This window comes from Podarcis gaigeae (genome assembly GCF_964106915.1).
Source record: "Podarcis gaigeae genome assembly, chromosome: 2".
NCBI lineage: Eukaryota > Metazoa > Chordata > Lepidosauria > Squamata > Lacertidae > Podarcis > Podarcis gaigeae.
This window is the reverse complement of record NC_139679.1, coordinates 99,822,435-99,839,761: the sequence shown is the minus strand read 5'-3', so window position 1 is coordinate 99,839,761 and position 17,327 is coordinate 99,822,435. Positions and strand designations below refer to the sequence as shown.

The following is a 17,327-nucleotide window of genomic DNA, read 5'->3' as shown; positions in this document are numbered from 1 at the left end:
AACTCAGGGATGTGGAACTTCCACATGCTGTTCAGCTCCCATAATCCCCAGGCAATGTGTCCAATTGTCAGGGCTGTAGTACAACAACATTTGGAGAACCACAAGTTACTTGTTCTTGGAGTAAGTGATCCGGGGACCCCAGTGATCCTCAAACTTTCTGCTTTCAGGAAAAAACTCTTGCACAGTCCCTTCCCTGTTCAGGAACTCCCATGCATATTAGAAGATTCTGGGGCATGTTTTGTGTTGCTGATTCAGTATGATTTCACATGTGTGACCTAGAAGATACCACATGATTTCCTGTGGCTGTGTGCTGGAAGGGGGAACAGGACTGATGAGAAAACTGCCATTCAGCAATACATGCCCATCGCTCCTGGTCTTAGCTGCGAAGAACCTGCTCAACTAGAACCCCTTAATCCTTGCCCCCTACTTAAATGGCCTAAATGCTTATTATTGTATTTGTGCGTTCTTCTTCTCCTGCTGTCCTTGATTTTGTGCTCCCTCTGCTGTCCCCTTCCCTGTCAAAGTTCAGACCAGTGGTTCCCAAAGTAGCTGGTACCACCCTGCTGGGAGACAGTGGAATTACCTAGGAGGGAGCTAAGAGGCAAGAGGTCGTAGGAGAGGGGGCTCCGGAAGTATAAATGACTTATCAGAATATGAAAAGCTGCTATCCCTGGATCAGGTCCATCTCTTTTGTTGAATTAAGCTAAATAGTTTTTGCTTGGTGGATTTTGAATAACTGTGCAATTACTTCTTACCATTTTGAATTTTATTGTGTTATCACCTTCCTTAGTGGGTTGTGCAAACCACCATTCTGAATAGTGCTTTTTGTAGGGTAGGGTAAGGGGCACTGGGGATGAGTTTATGGAACCAAGGAGGCCGTGGCCCCAAAAAGTTCTGAAACCATTGGTTTACCTTGCAATCTCTGAAGTGAGAACTTCTGTTTTGCTTTATGCATTCTGAAAAGCTCCAGGAGGATACAATATGCAAATCACTAAGTTTGTTCATTTTTTTAATTAAAAAAAATTCAAAATTAAAAGATAAACTTCCACAAGAAGAAGTTGGACTGATACAGTCCTCACTCAACAGCAATTGATTATCTCCCTCTTTCTCTCTCTCATTGAACCAAAGGATACTATCAAACATCTCCCAGAAGAACAAAAACCCGAAAAAAGGGGATGGAAGCAGAAATAGGGACACTCTTGCCACAGATGACTGAAATAATTGACTTGTACTTTGGCAAGCTCTACCTTGGCTTTCTTACCTTTCCTAAGGCACTATGGTGAGGACAAAGTAGCGCTGGATCTCTGAGCATTAGTTAGATGGCTTCCAGCACTCATTTATAACTAGACGCATGCAAATAAGGCGGGCAGATGCAACAGAGTGTTTGGATCCTGTAGCTAGACAGGACATGTTTGCAAGCCTTAAAAATTCAAACATAATGTGACCAGGTGCAAAGGAAAGGTGACAATAGGTGCATCTGCATGGCTGTGAAGAAGTACAGGTCGCTTTCTATTCAGACTGCCTACATTTCCAAAAAAGACTAGGCATACTCAAATGGCATTGGAACAACTTCACCTTCAATATTCTGGCCTACAACCCGGAGCAACGAAACAGGGGCTGGTTTATCTAACAGTTTGTTCCTCTGTCTCATTATATTGGGGAATCAACAACTGCAGATCAACAACTGCAAGTTTCTGAAAGAATCAGCTAGCCTCTTGTTGCCAACTCCAAGGCTAAACAGAAGTATGGAGAGACTGATGTCTGTGGCTGTCTTGGGGAAGAAAGAGCGTGTGCCCCTCCATATGCCACATCATCCCTCCAGTGGTCCTATCTTGAAACAAACTGCTGACCTGGTAACAACATAGAGGAAGCTGTTCATAAAATAACTGCATGGGTGCTATGAGGAATCTTAGTCCTTGGATGTTTGTCTCTAACGCAAGGCTGGAGAACAGGTGGCCCTCCAGATGTTGTTGATCTCCTATCAGCTTGGCATGCAGAAAGTGCCAAGTTCAATCCCCAGCCATTTCCAGGTAAGGTTGGAAAAACTCCTGCATGAAGCTCTGGAAAGCCACTGCCAGTCAGCTTAAGACTGAGCTAGATGGATCCAGGTCTGTCGTGGGGTAAGGCAGCTTTCTAGGTTGAGAGACGCTGGGCAAAGTACTCTCTGGTAGGCCTCGTCCTCTGTTGGTGGAGCTGCTCGTTCAAAATTTATTTGATTGATTGATTGATTGATTGATTGATTTCTATACCGCCCTTCATCTAAAGATCTCAGGGCGCTTCCCAAGATAAAAGCACAGATAAATAGTTAAAACAGAAACAACAAAACAATAACCCCCGCTTCCCACAGACACATTTAAAAGGCCATAGAATCAGCCAAAGGCCTGGTTGAAGAGGAACATTTATATAATGAAGGTGCAAGATGAATCTCCCTGGGGAGAGTATTCCACAAACAGGGAGATGCTGCAGAAAAGGCCTGTTCTCGTGTTGCCACCTTCCAGACCTCACATGGATGGAGGAGGCAATGAGAACCATTCTTTAAAGGCCTTGACTGATCTTCTCTGCACAAAAAGTGGCTTATATAAGTGGGAACCAGTGGCCTAGGGAGTTTTGAGGAGAGCAGTAGTTGCCAGAGACAGCAGTAGATGGCTGTACACCGCCATGTTGATTTCCCACAGTGCCCCAGAGCAACCGAATGATGATCAGGGAGATTTGGGGGGAATTAAAATGGCAGCTGGGTTTAGCCATGTGGTGCTGCTCATGGCGTAGAGCTGGGGGGAGGGCAGGCATCAGCAGCGGGTTCTCCCGGCTGCCCAAGGATTCAACATGCTGATGCCATAAGTGATTTAGTGTAGCTGTTCATAGTTTACTTCATCCCAACTGCGCTTATGGTTCTCACTGACATAAGCCACTTTTGTGCACAGAACATCAGTCAAGGCCTTTAAAGAATGGATCCAATTCTAATTTGAATGAACTGCTCCACACGACCAGAACTATAAACCCCAAATGTTTTGAATCTGAAGAACAAATGGCAGTTCCCTAAGCATACGTTTTATCAAATGAAGTATTTACCATGTTTACAGTAAAGTTCACCACGTTAATGTTTGAAATAATTTGGCTACTAATGGGAAATGTTAGTATAAACTGAAATTTAGCCCACCCTCCAAAAAAACACCCTACAAGGTAGTCGTCAAGCAGTATTAAGATTTGTCACAAGGACTCCACAGTATGTTAAATGGAAGAATTTCACTGTTGTACTAACTAGAATTCTTCTGGCATCTACCTACTGGGGAATATAAACGATTATGATAAGACCAAATTAAATAGACCTTTGATTGTACTGATGTAGCCATTATGTTTCTATGCTCCAGTAAATCACACTGCAAAGGTTATAGCACATGGGAAGAAATGTATTAGCTGTTGTTTAGTTAAGCAGTTCATGCATTGTGCTAATAATTAGGTGCTAGAACATGCAAAGCTAGAAAGATTTAATAATAATTCTCTCTCATTAAAGATACTGCTAAATCTTCAAATGGGTGTTAATCATCTTAATGATTATGCATTTGTTAATTGCACAGTTGGGATAGAAATTAATTAGAAGTGGTGTATTAAAAATTCAAAGGTTTTACAAAAGTGGCATTTTGATGATATGGAAAATTCTGTGCAAAACCCCTCACAAAAAAACAATTTATCATCCTTCTCTTCCCAGAGCAGTAAAATAAAGATTAAGCTAGTTGCAAAACAGGCTTGGTGGCTTGCATTTTCATGCTCCCATTTTGGAACATGAATGATAAATTTTAAAAGGAGTGAAATGCATGCTGAGAATCTACCATCTACAAAATGGCAAGCTTTTGCTTTTCAATAACAACCTGAAGAAAACTGCCGGAAAAAAATTGCAGAAGAGAGCCGTGTTGGATGGTAGTGGCAAAAAGATCAACACTGCATTCCAGTGCCATTTCAATCAACAGGCATCTTCATACTGTTTTTTTTTTTTTTAATATAATTTTTATTAGGGGTTTTTACAGAATAAAGTACAAAAACAATAAACAACCTTGCTTTTAACAGAGTTTCATAACTTCTTTGGACTTCCTCACATCTCCCGCTACCATTTTCATCATCATAGATTTTTTTTTTCATGCAATTTATCATCTAATTTGCAAATTTTATAACCACTTATTTAAATATAATCCTCTGCAAATTAATTTCTCTTAATCTCACTTTACATCCCATTCCGATCCGATTTTGTGGTGGCCAATTATTTATGATCAAACATCCTACTTAACTTCCACCAAATCACAATATTTTTGTAAATAAATCTTAAATTTCCTCCAATCTTCTTCAGCCCTCTCTTCTCCCAGGTCTCGAATTCTGCCAGTCATCTCAGCCAGTTGCATATAGTCCATCAGCTGCATCTGCCATTCTTCCAGAGTGGGTAGATCTTGAGTTTTCCACTTCTTGGCGATAAGTATCCTTGCTGCTGCTGTTGCGTACAAAAAGAGTGTTCGATCCTTCTTTGGCACCATCTGGCCGACAATGCCCAGGAGGAAGGCCTCTGGTTTCTTAAGGAAGGTATACTTAAATACCTTTTTCAGCTCATTATATATCATTTCCCAGAAGACCTTCACCCTGGGACAAGTCCACCAGAGGTGAAAGAATGTTCCTTCATTTTCCTTACATTTCCAACATTTATTGTCTGGCACATGGCATATTTTGGCAAGTTTAACTGGGGTCATGTACCACCTATATATCATTTTCATTACATTTTCCTTCAGAGCATTACATGCCGTGAAGTTCATCCCCGTGGTCCACAACCTTTCCCAATCCTCAAACATAATATTATGCCCAATATCCTGTGCCCACTTTATCATGGCCGACTTAACCATTTCATCTTGTGTGTTCCATTTCAACAGCAAGTTATACATTCTTGAGAGTACTTTAGTCTTAGGTTCTAACAATTCTGTTTCCAACTTCGATTTCTCCACCTGGAATCCTAACTTTTTATCCTTTTTAAAAATTTCTTGAATCTGAGCGTAATGTAACCAGTCTCGCACTTTGTCTTTCATTTTTTCCAAACTCTGCAATTTCCAATTATTTCCCTCTTTCTCTATTATTTCCCAATATTTCGGCCATTTGGCCTCCATATTGGGTCTTTTTCGGGCCTTAGCCTCCAGAGGTGATAGCCATCTTGGAGTTTTATTTTCCAATAGGTCTTTGTATTTTGTCCAGACATTAAACACTGCTTTCCTGACAATATGGTTCTTAAAGGCCTTATTGATCTTAACTTTGTCATACCATAAGTATGCATGCCAACCAAATGCATTGTTAAAACCTTCTAAATCTAACACATCGGTGTCCTCTAGAAGTAGCCAGTCTTTTAGCCAGCAGAAAGCTGCGGCTTCATAGTGCAACCTTAGGTCTGGCAGGGCAAAGCCCCCTCTTTCTTTCGCATCAGTTAATATCTTAAACTTAATTCTGGGCTTTTTGCCCTGCCAGACAAATTTAGAAATATCTCTCTGCCACTTCCTGAAACACTCCGTCTTGTCCACAATTTGCAATGTTTGAAACAAAAACAACATCTTAGGCAATACATTCATCTTAATAGCAGCAATTCGGCCTAACAAAGAAAGCTTCAATTTTGACCAACTGTCCAAGTCTCTCTTAATTTCAGACCAACATTTTTCATAATTATCCTTAAAAAGACTCAGATTTTTTGCTGTTATGTTTACCCCTAGGTACTTTACTTTTTTAACCACAGTTAGTTCTGTTTCTCTCTGAAACCGTTCTGACTCTGCATCTGTCAAATTTTTTCCCAACACCTTAGTTTTCTGTTTATTTAGTTTAAAGCCCGCTACCCGACCAAAGTCCTGAATCAATTGTAACACTCTTTTTGTGCTAGATTCTGGCTCTTGCAATGTCAAAACAAGGTCATCTGCAAAAGCTTTAAGTTTATATTGTTTCGCTCCGATCTGAATCCCTTGCACCAACCGGTCCCCTCTAATCAAGTTCAAGAGCACCTCCAGGACAGAAATAAACAGCAAGGGGGAAATCGGGCAGCCCTGTCGTGTCCCTTTTTCAATCTTAAACTCTTCTGTAACCACATTGTTGACTATCAGTTTTGCCTTTTGTTCTGAGTAAATGGCGTCAATCCCATTTTCAAAACCCCGCCCCACTCCCATTTCTTTTAAATTCCCCTTCATAAATTTCCAAGAGATGTTATCGAAGGCCTTCTCCGCGTCTATAAAAATTAAAGCTGCTTTAGTGTTAATATTTGTTTGCAGAAGTTCCAAAATGTCAATAATGTTCCTTGTATTAGCAAACAAGTGTCTTCCTGGGAGAAAGCCTGCCTGGTCTTTATGAATTATCTCATTTAAAACTCTTTTGAGTCTTCCTGCCAAAACGTCAGCAAATATTTTATAATCCACATTTAAAAGGGAGATGGGACGGTAGTTCTTAAGTTGTGTCTTTTCAGTTTCTGATTTTGGTATCAATGTGATGAAAGCTTCCTTCCACGATTCAGGCGCCTTCTTTCCCTCCATAATTTCATTGCTGACCTCCATCAGTGGTTGAATCAAAAAGTCACTTAATGTCTTATAATACTTGGAGGTCAAGCCATCTGGCCCTGGAGACTTGCCCAGCTTCATATTCTGAATGGCATGTTCTATCTCTAGACGTGTTATTTTACTATTCAGGAGAGATCTATTTTCTTGTGATAGTTTTTTAAGTCCATTTTTCTCCAAGAATTTTGCAATCTCTTCCTCATTTTGTGGCCCTTGAGTGTATAATTTCTTAAAATACTTCTGGAAACATTTTCTAATTTCCACCGGGTTCTGAATATATCTTCCTTCTATTTCCAAATTTGTTACTATGTTCAACTTTTGTCTCTTCTTCAACTGCCAAGCCAGCAGTTTCCCACATTTGTTAGCCGATTCAAATGTTTTTTGTTTCATTAATTTAATCTTCCATTCTATTTCCTGATTTATCAGTTTAGAGTATTGTGCCTGATGAAGTTTAATTTCTCTCAAGATCGGCTGTGACTTCGGGTTTACTCTTAGTTTCTTCTCTAACTCCTTAATTTTCCCCAAAATCTTATCCTTTTTCTCATTTTGTAGTCTTTTCTTTATGGCGTTCTGTTGTATCAAGAACCCTCTCATCACAGCTTTGCTTGCGTCCCAGATTGTTCTTTTTTCCACAGCAGTGTTCAAATTTATCTCAAAATAGTCCTTTATTGTTTTTTTGGCCTTCTTAATAATCTCCTGATCTCTAAACAAATTGTCATTCATCTTCCATCTGAAGGAGCCGGTTGGTAATAATGTCATGTCCATTTTCAACGCATTATGATCGGAGCAGGTCTTTGGGCAGATTTCCACTTTCTTCACCTTAGGAGCCAGACCTCTAGAAATCCATATTTGGTCAATTCTTGTCCAAGTCAGTTGGGCTTCAGAGAAAAATGTTCCTTCTTTCCCCAAGGGGTTCTTTGTCCTCCATATATCAATCCAGTCCATATTGTCTGTCATTTCGAAAAATGTCTTTGGTAGTCTGCCATCTTTAGTAACCTTTTGGCTTTGTGACCTATCCATATTCGTTGAAACGATCCCATTCATATCTCCCATCATAATGATGTTATCATAGTCCAGATAATCCAGCATAATCTCATGCAACTTCTTGTAGAATTCTGATTTCCCTTCGTTTGGAGCGTAGATTCCTAATATCAAAATTTTCTCTCCTTGGTGCTGTATTTCAATTGCCAAAATTCTTCCATGTTCATCTTTAAATAGAAATTTTGGTGAGAGGCTCTCCTTTGCATATATCACCACTCCTCTCTTCTTAACTGAATCCGAAGATATAAATTCTTGGCCTAACCTTTTATTTACCAATATTTTTCTGTGGAGCCTAGTCACATGTGTTTCTTGTAGACAAGTGATGTCTAGTTGCTCCTTCTTTAATATGTGAAAGATTTTCTTCCTTTTTTCCGGGCTGTTACAGCCATTTATGTTCCAGCTTAAAAGTTGCAGAGACATCCTGGATAAATCTGTTTAGTTTCCTTGGGATGGTGTTTTGTTCTGTAAGTCTTCAGGGTTCTGAGGTACAGGTACCTGTGGTGGTTCAGGCCCTGAGGGTAGTTCAAGTCCTTTGTGAAGGTCCTCTCCGTAGGTAGTCAAAAACTTATCCCTATCTTCCAAAGTTCTAATTTTAATCTTCTTCCCTCTAAAGGTAAAGGATAATCCTTGGGGAAAGTCCCACCTAAAGATGATTGAGTTGCTTCTCAACAGTTTTACTAAGTCCAAATATTCAGATCTGAGATCCAACAGCTGTTTAGGAATGTCCTTAAAAATCTCAATTCTTTTGTCCGAAATATTCAGAGATCTTCCGTAGTGCAGGCCCAGAATCTTGTCCCTTTCCTCCTTTGATCTCAACGTAATCAAACGGTCTCTGGGCTTTTCTCTCTTTGTAAGTCTTCCAAGTCTGAAGGCTGACACAATTTTGAAGTCTTCCTCCTCTAGACCCCAGAACTTGGAGAATTCTTTGGTCAAAAACTCAGCTAGGTTACCTTCTTCCACTTCTGGTATCGATCTTATCCTTAAGTTAGTCTCCCTGTTCCGAAGTTCCAACATAGAGAGGTAGGTCTGGTGTTCCCCAACCTGCTTGCTGAGCGGCCTTACTTCTTTTTCCAACTCTCCCACTCTTTGGCTGGTCTCTTCGGCCAGTTTCTGATTTTCACCTGCAGCCTCCTTCAGTTGTCCGATTGCTTGTGCATTCTGTGCAACTTGCCCAGATAATTTGTTTAAAGTTTCTGTATTAAGGTCAATTTTCGCAGTTTGTTGGTCAACTTTCCTGTCCAAAGATTCCAATTTCTCAAGAATTCTCTCTAGTACAGAACCAGATCCTCCTGAAGCCATCTCTTCTAGTTGTAATTCCTCAGTTTCTCCCTCCCCTGCCTGTGACAGGGAGGTAGCTTTTTCCTCCGAGGGCAGAGTAGGCACAGATGATCTACGTGTTTGTGAGGCTGCAGTTAAGGTTGTCAGAGTTGTTTGTCTAGTTCTTAATCCCTTTCTTTTTGCGCCACTCATTCCAAAGTTATCTAGCAGTCAAGGTCAAGCTGAGTTGTTCCCATGGGAAAGCTACGGCCCAGATGGTAACAGTCAAACAGAGGGCCGGGAAATAGAAAGTAAAACAATGTTTTTGTTATAAATCCTCAATCCTCTAGGGGGAGCATAAAATGTCCTAGGAAGAAGAGTCCATTCCAATCATACGAAATCTGAACCAGTACTTAGGGATCTTCACAAAAGTAGTTTTAGCAGAGTTGGTTTTAGGTTTGCCACAATATTTCAAGTTGTGCTTACTGGAATTCCATAATGCAAGAACGTAACCATTCTGAACTCCCTCAGACTGTCTCAAAGTTTAAGTACAATATATCCAAATTTGCAGTCTGACAGTTCTACTGCTCCGGCAGTTCTGACACCTGGGCTTCTTAAATAAAATTGTAATCCACAAAGAAGAGAATATATAAGTCCTGATCAAAGTCCAAAATTCAGTTGCTTACAGTCTTTAAAGGGATTAAAAGTAATTTCTGCGGGTGCTCAATCTGAGCTGTCAAAAAGTTCTCTCTATGCCTCCACTCCTCCTGCTCTTTGCTTTAAAGGTCAATGGCTGCGGAAGATGGACTTCCTTTTCCTCGTCTCTCCGCTTTCAGCTTATTTTCAAATATTTTAGTCCCAAAATTTAATTAAGTCCTCAGTTACTCACGGGTTGTTGCATTTTAGGATCTTGTATTGCAGGAAGAAAGGTCGGCGCTCACCGGCAACGGCAGCGCGGCTTCGCTCCGCTGAATGCGCATAGACCCACAGCGCCGCTGCCCCCTCTGCGATCCGGAGCCCCTTACGGGGTTCCCTCAACGTTTCGGGGGTTGCTCCTGGCGCCCGCCGGGTCCCGAGACCGCAGGCTTCCGCTGCCTGCGGTTTTCCAGAATGGGTCTCCGCTTCGCCGTAGCGGACGACCCTTTTCCAGCGGAGCTTCCCTCTCCCAGTTAGGAAAGGGCAGCCATTACCGTTCGCGCCGCCTCCGGAAGTCATGCATCTTCATACTGTTTTTTCAGGATTGGCTACCCTGGAAGGGATGGCCAGGGACATTTCTCTTAAGCATCCAGTGGAAGAATGAAGTGCTACCTGTTTATATATTTGTATTGTATTTGTTATTTTATGATTTGCTGCACTGGGTTCCTTTGGGAGGAAGGACAGAGTTGAACGGAAATTAAATTAATTAATTAATTAATATACAGTTGTACCCGGAAGTCGAACGGAATCCGTTGCGGAAGTCCGTTCTACTTTCAAAACGTTCGGAAACCAAGGCGCGGCTTCTGATTGGCTGCAGGAAGCTCCTGCAGACAATGGAAAGCCGTGTAAGCCACGTCAGATGTTCTGGTTCCAAAGAATGTTCACAAACCAAACACTTGCTTCTGGGTTTGCGGTGTTCGAGAGCCAAAACATTCGACTCGCAATGCGTTCAGGATCAAAGGTACGACTGCAATTAATATAATATAAATCTCCATTGTTATGCAGGGTAAAAAAATGGACAGTTTGTATACTGTTGATGCATGTAATCTTGTACACTCTACATACAGCCGTTGGGGTACCACTTGGCATTGTCCTCATCATAAAGTTGCACCCAGGAGCAGGGATTTGCAAATGGTGGAAATTCCTGTGTACTGTAGAAAGTAAAGCACCATCCCTTTACCTACATATGGGCCACTGATGCTGTTTCTTGGTCATGGAACATGATGGAATTCTGGGAATGAGCTTCTGGAAAGACGGACGGGGAAGCACAATTCAAGGTAATGCCTGAAGAAAGTAGGAGGTCATTTCCAGTAAGCAGTGAAAGGCTTATTGGGTTGGATTCAAACTTAGCCAGCTCAGAGATCCATTTGTTTCAATGGTTCTATGCTCAGCAATCCTACATCTAGACCCTACCTATTTGTTATCCCAAACCAAGTAGGCATGCTCTAAGAATAGATTCTTGGGATGAAGTCAACCAAGTTACACTGAAGGGCTGACCCACTGAAATCAATTATTGCGATCAACTTAAGTCCGTGGATTTCAAAGGATCTGCTCCGAGTATGATTTAGCTGGAACCCGTATTTTGAACACCGATTGTCTGCCATAACTCCTAAATGAGAAAGGAAACCAGAGGCGGTGGTATCCCATGAGCTCTGATGCCATCAAGGTCACTACCACACTGAGTGCAATCCTCCCTATGTATAAAAAGTTCCTGGAACTCCAGAGAACTACTGAGTGGAAAAGGGTCCCAGACATCTGAATGCAGTCACGGTCTTGTTCCTGGGAAAAATTACCTGCTGTTGCAGAGGTCCCATGAATCCCAGATTTTCTGCCAGCCGTTGGGCTTGAAGATCCTTCACCCCTTCAAAAATATCTATTTCCTCCTGTTGCAACAAAGTGCACAAAACAGAACTAAGATATTCAGTTTGAAAACAGACCCATGACTTCAAAAGCACCCCCAAAATGCTTAATATATATTTGCAAGTTATTAATTAAAATGTGGCAAGTTGCCAAAAGTCTGAGACTGAGGCTATAGCAGCTGCCTATAGGGTATGTTATAATTACTTTGCCAGCCAGGGAAGAGAGTCCCTCCAAAAAACTATGTAATTCTTCAGGGTGGCATGCTGACAAGACAATCTGACACCAGTTTTCACTTTTAATTACTGTACAGATGGCATCGATGAATACTTAGTCTGTTAATTTTTGTGACTGGTTCTGGCAAGGAACCAGAGCACTGGTGTCATTGCCCGGTAACGTTTCTCTGTTTGTGTACGTTTCAAATGTGCATTATGGAACTCTGCATGCATCTACCGTTAGCTCACCAAATATATAAAAGGGATCCTTGTTGCTAAGTGACTGTCTCATGATAAATACTTTTAAGACAGTAACCACTATTAGAAGGTCATAATACAATCAAGCATTCCAGTACAGTAACATGAAATAACAACTAGCTCTAATGTGGGGGGGAAAGGCATTTCATAACAGCGAGTAAACCATTTGTATTGCTAAGGAGCGAAAGAGTATTTTCTTGCTGAGGGGGCAATAGAGACTAATTTATAGAGGGGCAGAACCAGACAGATAGCCACTGCTGGACAATACACTTCAGACTGTAAGCGAACAATGCTTGTTTGTTTGGATGCTCACCTCTATGATTGTGGAAGCCAGGCACCTTGACACTCCAATTTTCTTTTTCCTCAGAGGTAAGCCCCACTGTGTTCAACCTAGGTGACCTTTCTCTTTAGGGCCAGTTTGGAAAACCAGCAGAATCTGGTGGCAAATATTCTCTTAGAATGAGCCCCTTTAGGCTGCAGGTGGGGTGTGGAATATTAAGAGCTTTGTTTTGGTCCAGGAGGAGATGGCTTAACTGTATCTTGGGTTCAGATGACATGCTAAGCTGGAAGTTGGCTTAGCTGCCATGCTGAGCTAAAGTAAAAGGACTGGGAAGGAGCAGAGCGAGTGTTAAGCTCCTCTCAGGGAGCCATCAGATTTGCAGTCCTGGGAAGTCATCGTTTGACTTGCTATGACACATGAAGCTCTGCAATACTTTGTTCAGACCACTAGTCCTATCTATCCCAAAAGCTGCTCTGAGTAGCTGAGACTATTCAAAGTCTCTGCAAACTGTAATCTTTTCAACTGGAGATACCATAATTTCAGCCTAGGGCCATCTCCACGCAAAGCACCCTGAGCTCTGACCCCTCCAATACAACACGTGTTTGGCACATGAACAGCCCATTCTGCAATGCGCCATGTGAACATATCTTGTACGCATGGAGACTGCGAGCCATATAATTGCAAACTCTGAAATGGCAGGGTTCTATGTGGGCTACTGTGTGCATGGTCTCTGTGAGCAGCGGGTGAAGCTGGCCCCTGCACACACATTCACTGTACACACAGAGGACCTGATCTAATAGCGCCAAGAGTAAATGTATCAATTCAATCTGCATTTGAGCACTGGTATTGTAATAGTCAGATGCATACACAGTTGAAAGACTGCAAAAGAAGTGATAGTTGTCAGGGATGTCGTAACTTAGCAGTAGGGAACTTGCAGACCAGGATCTTTGTTAGATGCTCCAGTCCTCCCCATTGGACCAGCGAGGTGATTTCATTCAAGGCAAGCCATGCCCACCTTCCCCACACATGACACCATCAGCTGTATTCATTGGTGGGGATCGCAAAGAACAATATTTTTGCCTGCATGATTTGGGTCAGAGCTGCCCACCAGCCAAACTTGGTCCCCCGGGGAATAGGAGATAATGATGCGGATCCAATCCAGTACCCCAGCCATAGCTGACAATCTCCAACACAGTTTCCCATTTGTACAGTAAGCTGCCCTTTGCTGTTCCCAATGAAACCAAACCAAGTTAGACTGTTATTGTGTGCCGTATGAACCTGGCTAAAGGAACTCAACATGCCAAGTTTGCTTTTTCATGATATTGGAAGAAATTTTCAAGCTGGGGTCTTGGGAAGCTCCAATTTCCCATACAAGGTTTGCTGGTGTTAATAATAATAATAATAATAATAATAATAATAATAATAATAATGTAAAGATTTTTAAAAACTTAAGTCACCAAGCTTTGAAATGTACCTTGAAGATGAGTTCCGGGCTTTTAGCTGCCACTTCTTCTATATCAACCCCACCTTGTGGGCTGCCAACCAGAACAGGTCCATTGCAAGCTCGATCCATTAATATTGCAAAGTAAGTTTCTCTTGAAATGTCTAGTGCTTCTGCCACCATGACCTGCAAAGTACAATTTGGCAATGTATTATTAGCACGTCTTTGCTGGCAATATCCAACAGAGACAGTATTTCGTTAGCTGCGTTGGAAATTCAGGCTTCCGAGTGAGGAAGTGGCCATTATTCAGAGAGAACACATTGTACTGTAATAAATGTGCACTGGAGTTCGACTCACATTCTTGAATCCATCATTGATTTCTCTCGTCACGGAAGAAATCAATGACTTCATTAGGACATTGGTATCATACAGTTCCTTTCCATTTCATTTTCCTCAGGATTATGGAAATAACCCACAATGGAGATGAGAGAACATGAGAGGAGAAACTACCACAAACTAAGGAGGGACGTTTTCACAAGTTATTTGAAACAAATGCAGGAACAGTATACTTACCTTGGTCCTATTAGCAAGCCCTTACATCAAAAGAAATAAAAATAAGAGAGAAATTTAAAAGGGGCAATTTTAACCAAAGCTGAGAATGATGGAGAATTATCTTACATCTTCTTCTTTTAGAAACCTGAGGGTTTCCTGTGCGAGTTAGGTTAGGCTGAGAAACAGTGACTGGTCCAAGGTCTCCCAGTGAGGTATATGGCTGAGCAGGGATATGAATGAACCCAAATGGCAGTGTTTTGTTGATATCCCATATATTTGTTTTTGCTATTTTCCCATTTCTGAGAATCTCTCCCCTTCCTCCCCTGACACTTAACAAGGGCTTTTTTTCAGCTGGAACTCAGTTCCGGCACCTCTCAGGTAGGCATCATTGCCATCAAAAGAGATCAAGGGAGGTGTTTGTGGTGAGTTCTGGCACTTCTTTTTCTTGAAAAATAGCACTGCATATATCCCTCTTTTTATCTAGATTTTGTACCTCCTTCCTTCCTTCCTTCCTTCCTTCCTTCCTTCCTTCCTTCCTTCCTTCCTTCCTTTCAAAACGAAAAAAGCACGCAACCATTTTTTTAAAGCCTTGGCATTTGAAGAAATTAATACAAATACAGTATGCTCTAATTTGTTGCAGTAATTCAGGCACAGATTTCTGGCTGAACAGAATTCAGATCTTTAAAAATCTTTAACAACAATTGCAATAATAATAATAACAGTGGTTTGTGCACGACATTGCATATACCCATTTGTCCCTTGCAATCCTCCTCTGCTGTGTTATCTGTTACTTATGATGGCTCTGTTCTACTTCAGTATGCCTCTGAATGCTAGTTACTAGGAATCACAAGTGGGGAGAGTGCTGTTGCGCTCAGTTCCTTCTTTCCCATAAGCAACTGGTTGGCCACTGTGAGAAGAGAATGGTGGACAAGCTGGGCAATTGGCCTGATCCAGAAGAGATCTTCTTAGGCTCTTATACAGGCTTGCGGTGGTCTCCTTCACCACACTATGCTGTTTGAATACAACTGGCCTGTGGCATGCAATGTTCAGCTAGCTCATAACAATCATTTCTGTATTGGTCCCTCTTACTCTGCGGTTGCACATAGACAGGCCCTGCTCATGGGCTTCCTAGAGGTATCTGGTTGGCCAGGGTGGAAAACAGGAATCTGGACTTCAGAGGCCTTTGATCTAATCCATATCAAAGGTCCCCGAATGGCTTAGTTGTCGAACAAATCAGCTCCCGAACACCATAAACTCAGAAGTAAGTGTTCTGGTTTGCAAATGTTTTTCAGAAGTCGAACGTCCGGCGTGGCTTCCACGGCTTCCAACTGAGTGTAGGAAGGTGCACCTTGGTTTTTGAATGGTTTCAGGAGTCAAACGGACTCCCGGAATGGATTAAGTTCGAGAACCAAGGTACCACTGTAATGCCTTATGTTATTCTCCTTATGCTTTGAGAAAAGGTGGAAACTCAGCATTCTAATCTATATGCCAACATATCCCTTCCCCTCAATTGACTTTGGAAAGTCAAATAGGCTTCAACTCAATATATACCCTAGATTAAGGAATAAAGAGAGCATGAAAACGCATTTTTAGTGGCTGCACCATACTGACAGCACTTCCACCTCTTAGAAATCTTAGCATCTTTCAGGAGCTCTACAAGATATATCCGTGTAGACTGGCTTTTGTGAATGCTCTTTTACCTTGCACTGTATTATTTCTGCTCCAAGCCTTCAAGATGAGGACCACTATGAATTTAAATGAATGGAATCCTGTATTTAGAACCCATTACTGAGAGGTTGTGTAATATCTTCCAACGATCTACCATGACATTGAAGTCTTTTTTTTAAAAAAATAATCACCCAGATCTTTAATTCAAACTTTAATAAAGTTAATTCCCTAATTGCTTGGAGAAAAGGGACAGGTAGTGAGTTGTGATAAACGGAAACTGTCTTTGCAGATAACCAGGTTCTCCAAATGCCATGAGGCCGTAAGAGAATTTTATGTAAACCTATAAAATAGCTGCCAACTTCTGAAGGAGCCGAGGGGAGTGCTGTTTATTTAAGACAGATTGATCTTGCACCAACATATTAAGCATTACTTCAGGGAAAGGAAAGTCTTTACCTTCTAAAGCTCATTGGTTGATAAGGACATCATCTGTACTCAGGACATAAACCACAATGTTCCTAGTTCTGCCCTCCCAGCAAGCCTCAGAATTGTAGTTTCATTGGGTTGCTGAGAATTCTGCATTTGTGGTCCTTGCTACCACTTGTAGGATCACATCCCCAGGCTTCTGGGAGCAGCGGTGGGGTGGGTATAAAACAGGGGCAGCAATAGAGGTAGAGAAAAAGTAAGCCCAATATTTCACAATACTTGCTATATAGTAATTTTATAGTGTTTGACATCTGCCAAATATGTCTAACATTTTAAAATAATGACTGTGGTGGGGGGACAATGGCCCCAAACACACACACACACACACATGCATCCAATTCACGGACTACAGAGGAGACTGTGTGCCATTTAGCACATGGCAGCCAGTGTGGCGTAATGGTTAGAGGACTGGACTATGACCTGGGAGACCAGAGTTTGAATCTCACTGGGTGACCTTGGCCCAGTCACCATCCCTTAGCCTAACCTACCTCACAGGGTTTTCATGAGGATGAAATGGGGAGGAGGAGAACCCTGTGTACCACCTTGAGCTTCTCGGAAGATAATGGTGGCATATAAATGTAATAAACAACAAACCAACCATGACATGCTTCTGTCCTTGTAAGCTTCAAGGAAAGCTAGGAAGGTGAGATAAAAGAAGGGGAATTGTTTGTGGTAGATAAATCCACATGTATTTGCAATGACTAGGGAGTGCGCAAAATGGACTTCAAATATGAAATAGATTGTGTTCCATGTCTTTTGAAAACAGGTCAAAGTAGTTGCTTGGCAGGGGGTTGGACTCGATGGCCCTTGTGGTCTCTTCCAGCTCTATAATTCTATGATTCTATTGTATGATTCTATGATTCTAGTTGCTCTGATTCTTTCTTTCTGTATTGAAATGGCCATTCCAATGAAGGAAAGCAGATATCTACTTGTACGGGAGCCAAAGAACTTGCAATTATCTGACTCGGGGCAATGAGTTTAATCTATTGCCAAGTTCCATGAGGTGTCCTCAACAGACTTGTAAC

General features: G+C 41.7%; 1 protein-coding gene across 2 annotated transcripts in view; it reads right to left on the bottom strand.

Annotated features, from left to right (window-relative positions):
* SUCLG2 (succinate-CoA ligase GDP-forming subunit beta) overlaps window positions 1-17,327 on the bottom strand; it is a 233,391-nt gene that overhangs the window by 97,917 nt on the left and 118,147 nt on the right. For both annotated transcript variants that reach the window (XR_014560610.1, XM_083724827.1), the window contains exons 5-6: window positions 13,633-13,785; window positions 11,342-11,431 (exon numbers count right to left, since the gene is read on the bottom strand). Coding sequence is in view for 1 of the 2 variants with exons in the window: in XM_083724827.1 (XP_083580953.1) it covers window positions 11,342-11,431; window positions 13,633-13,785 (243 nt within the window). In the remaining variant the exon portion in view is untranslated. The remainder of the gene's footprint in view (window positions 1-11,341; window positions 11,432-13,632; window positions 13,786-17,327) is intronic.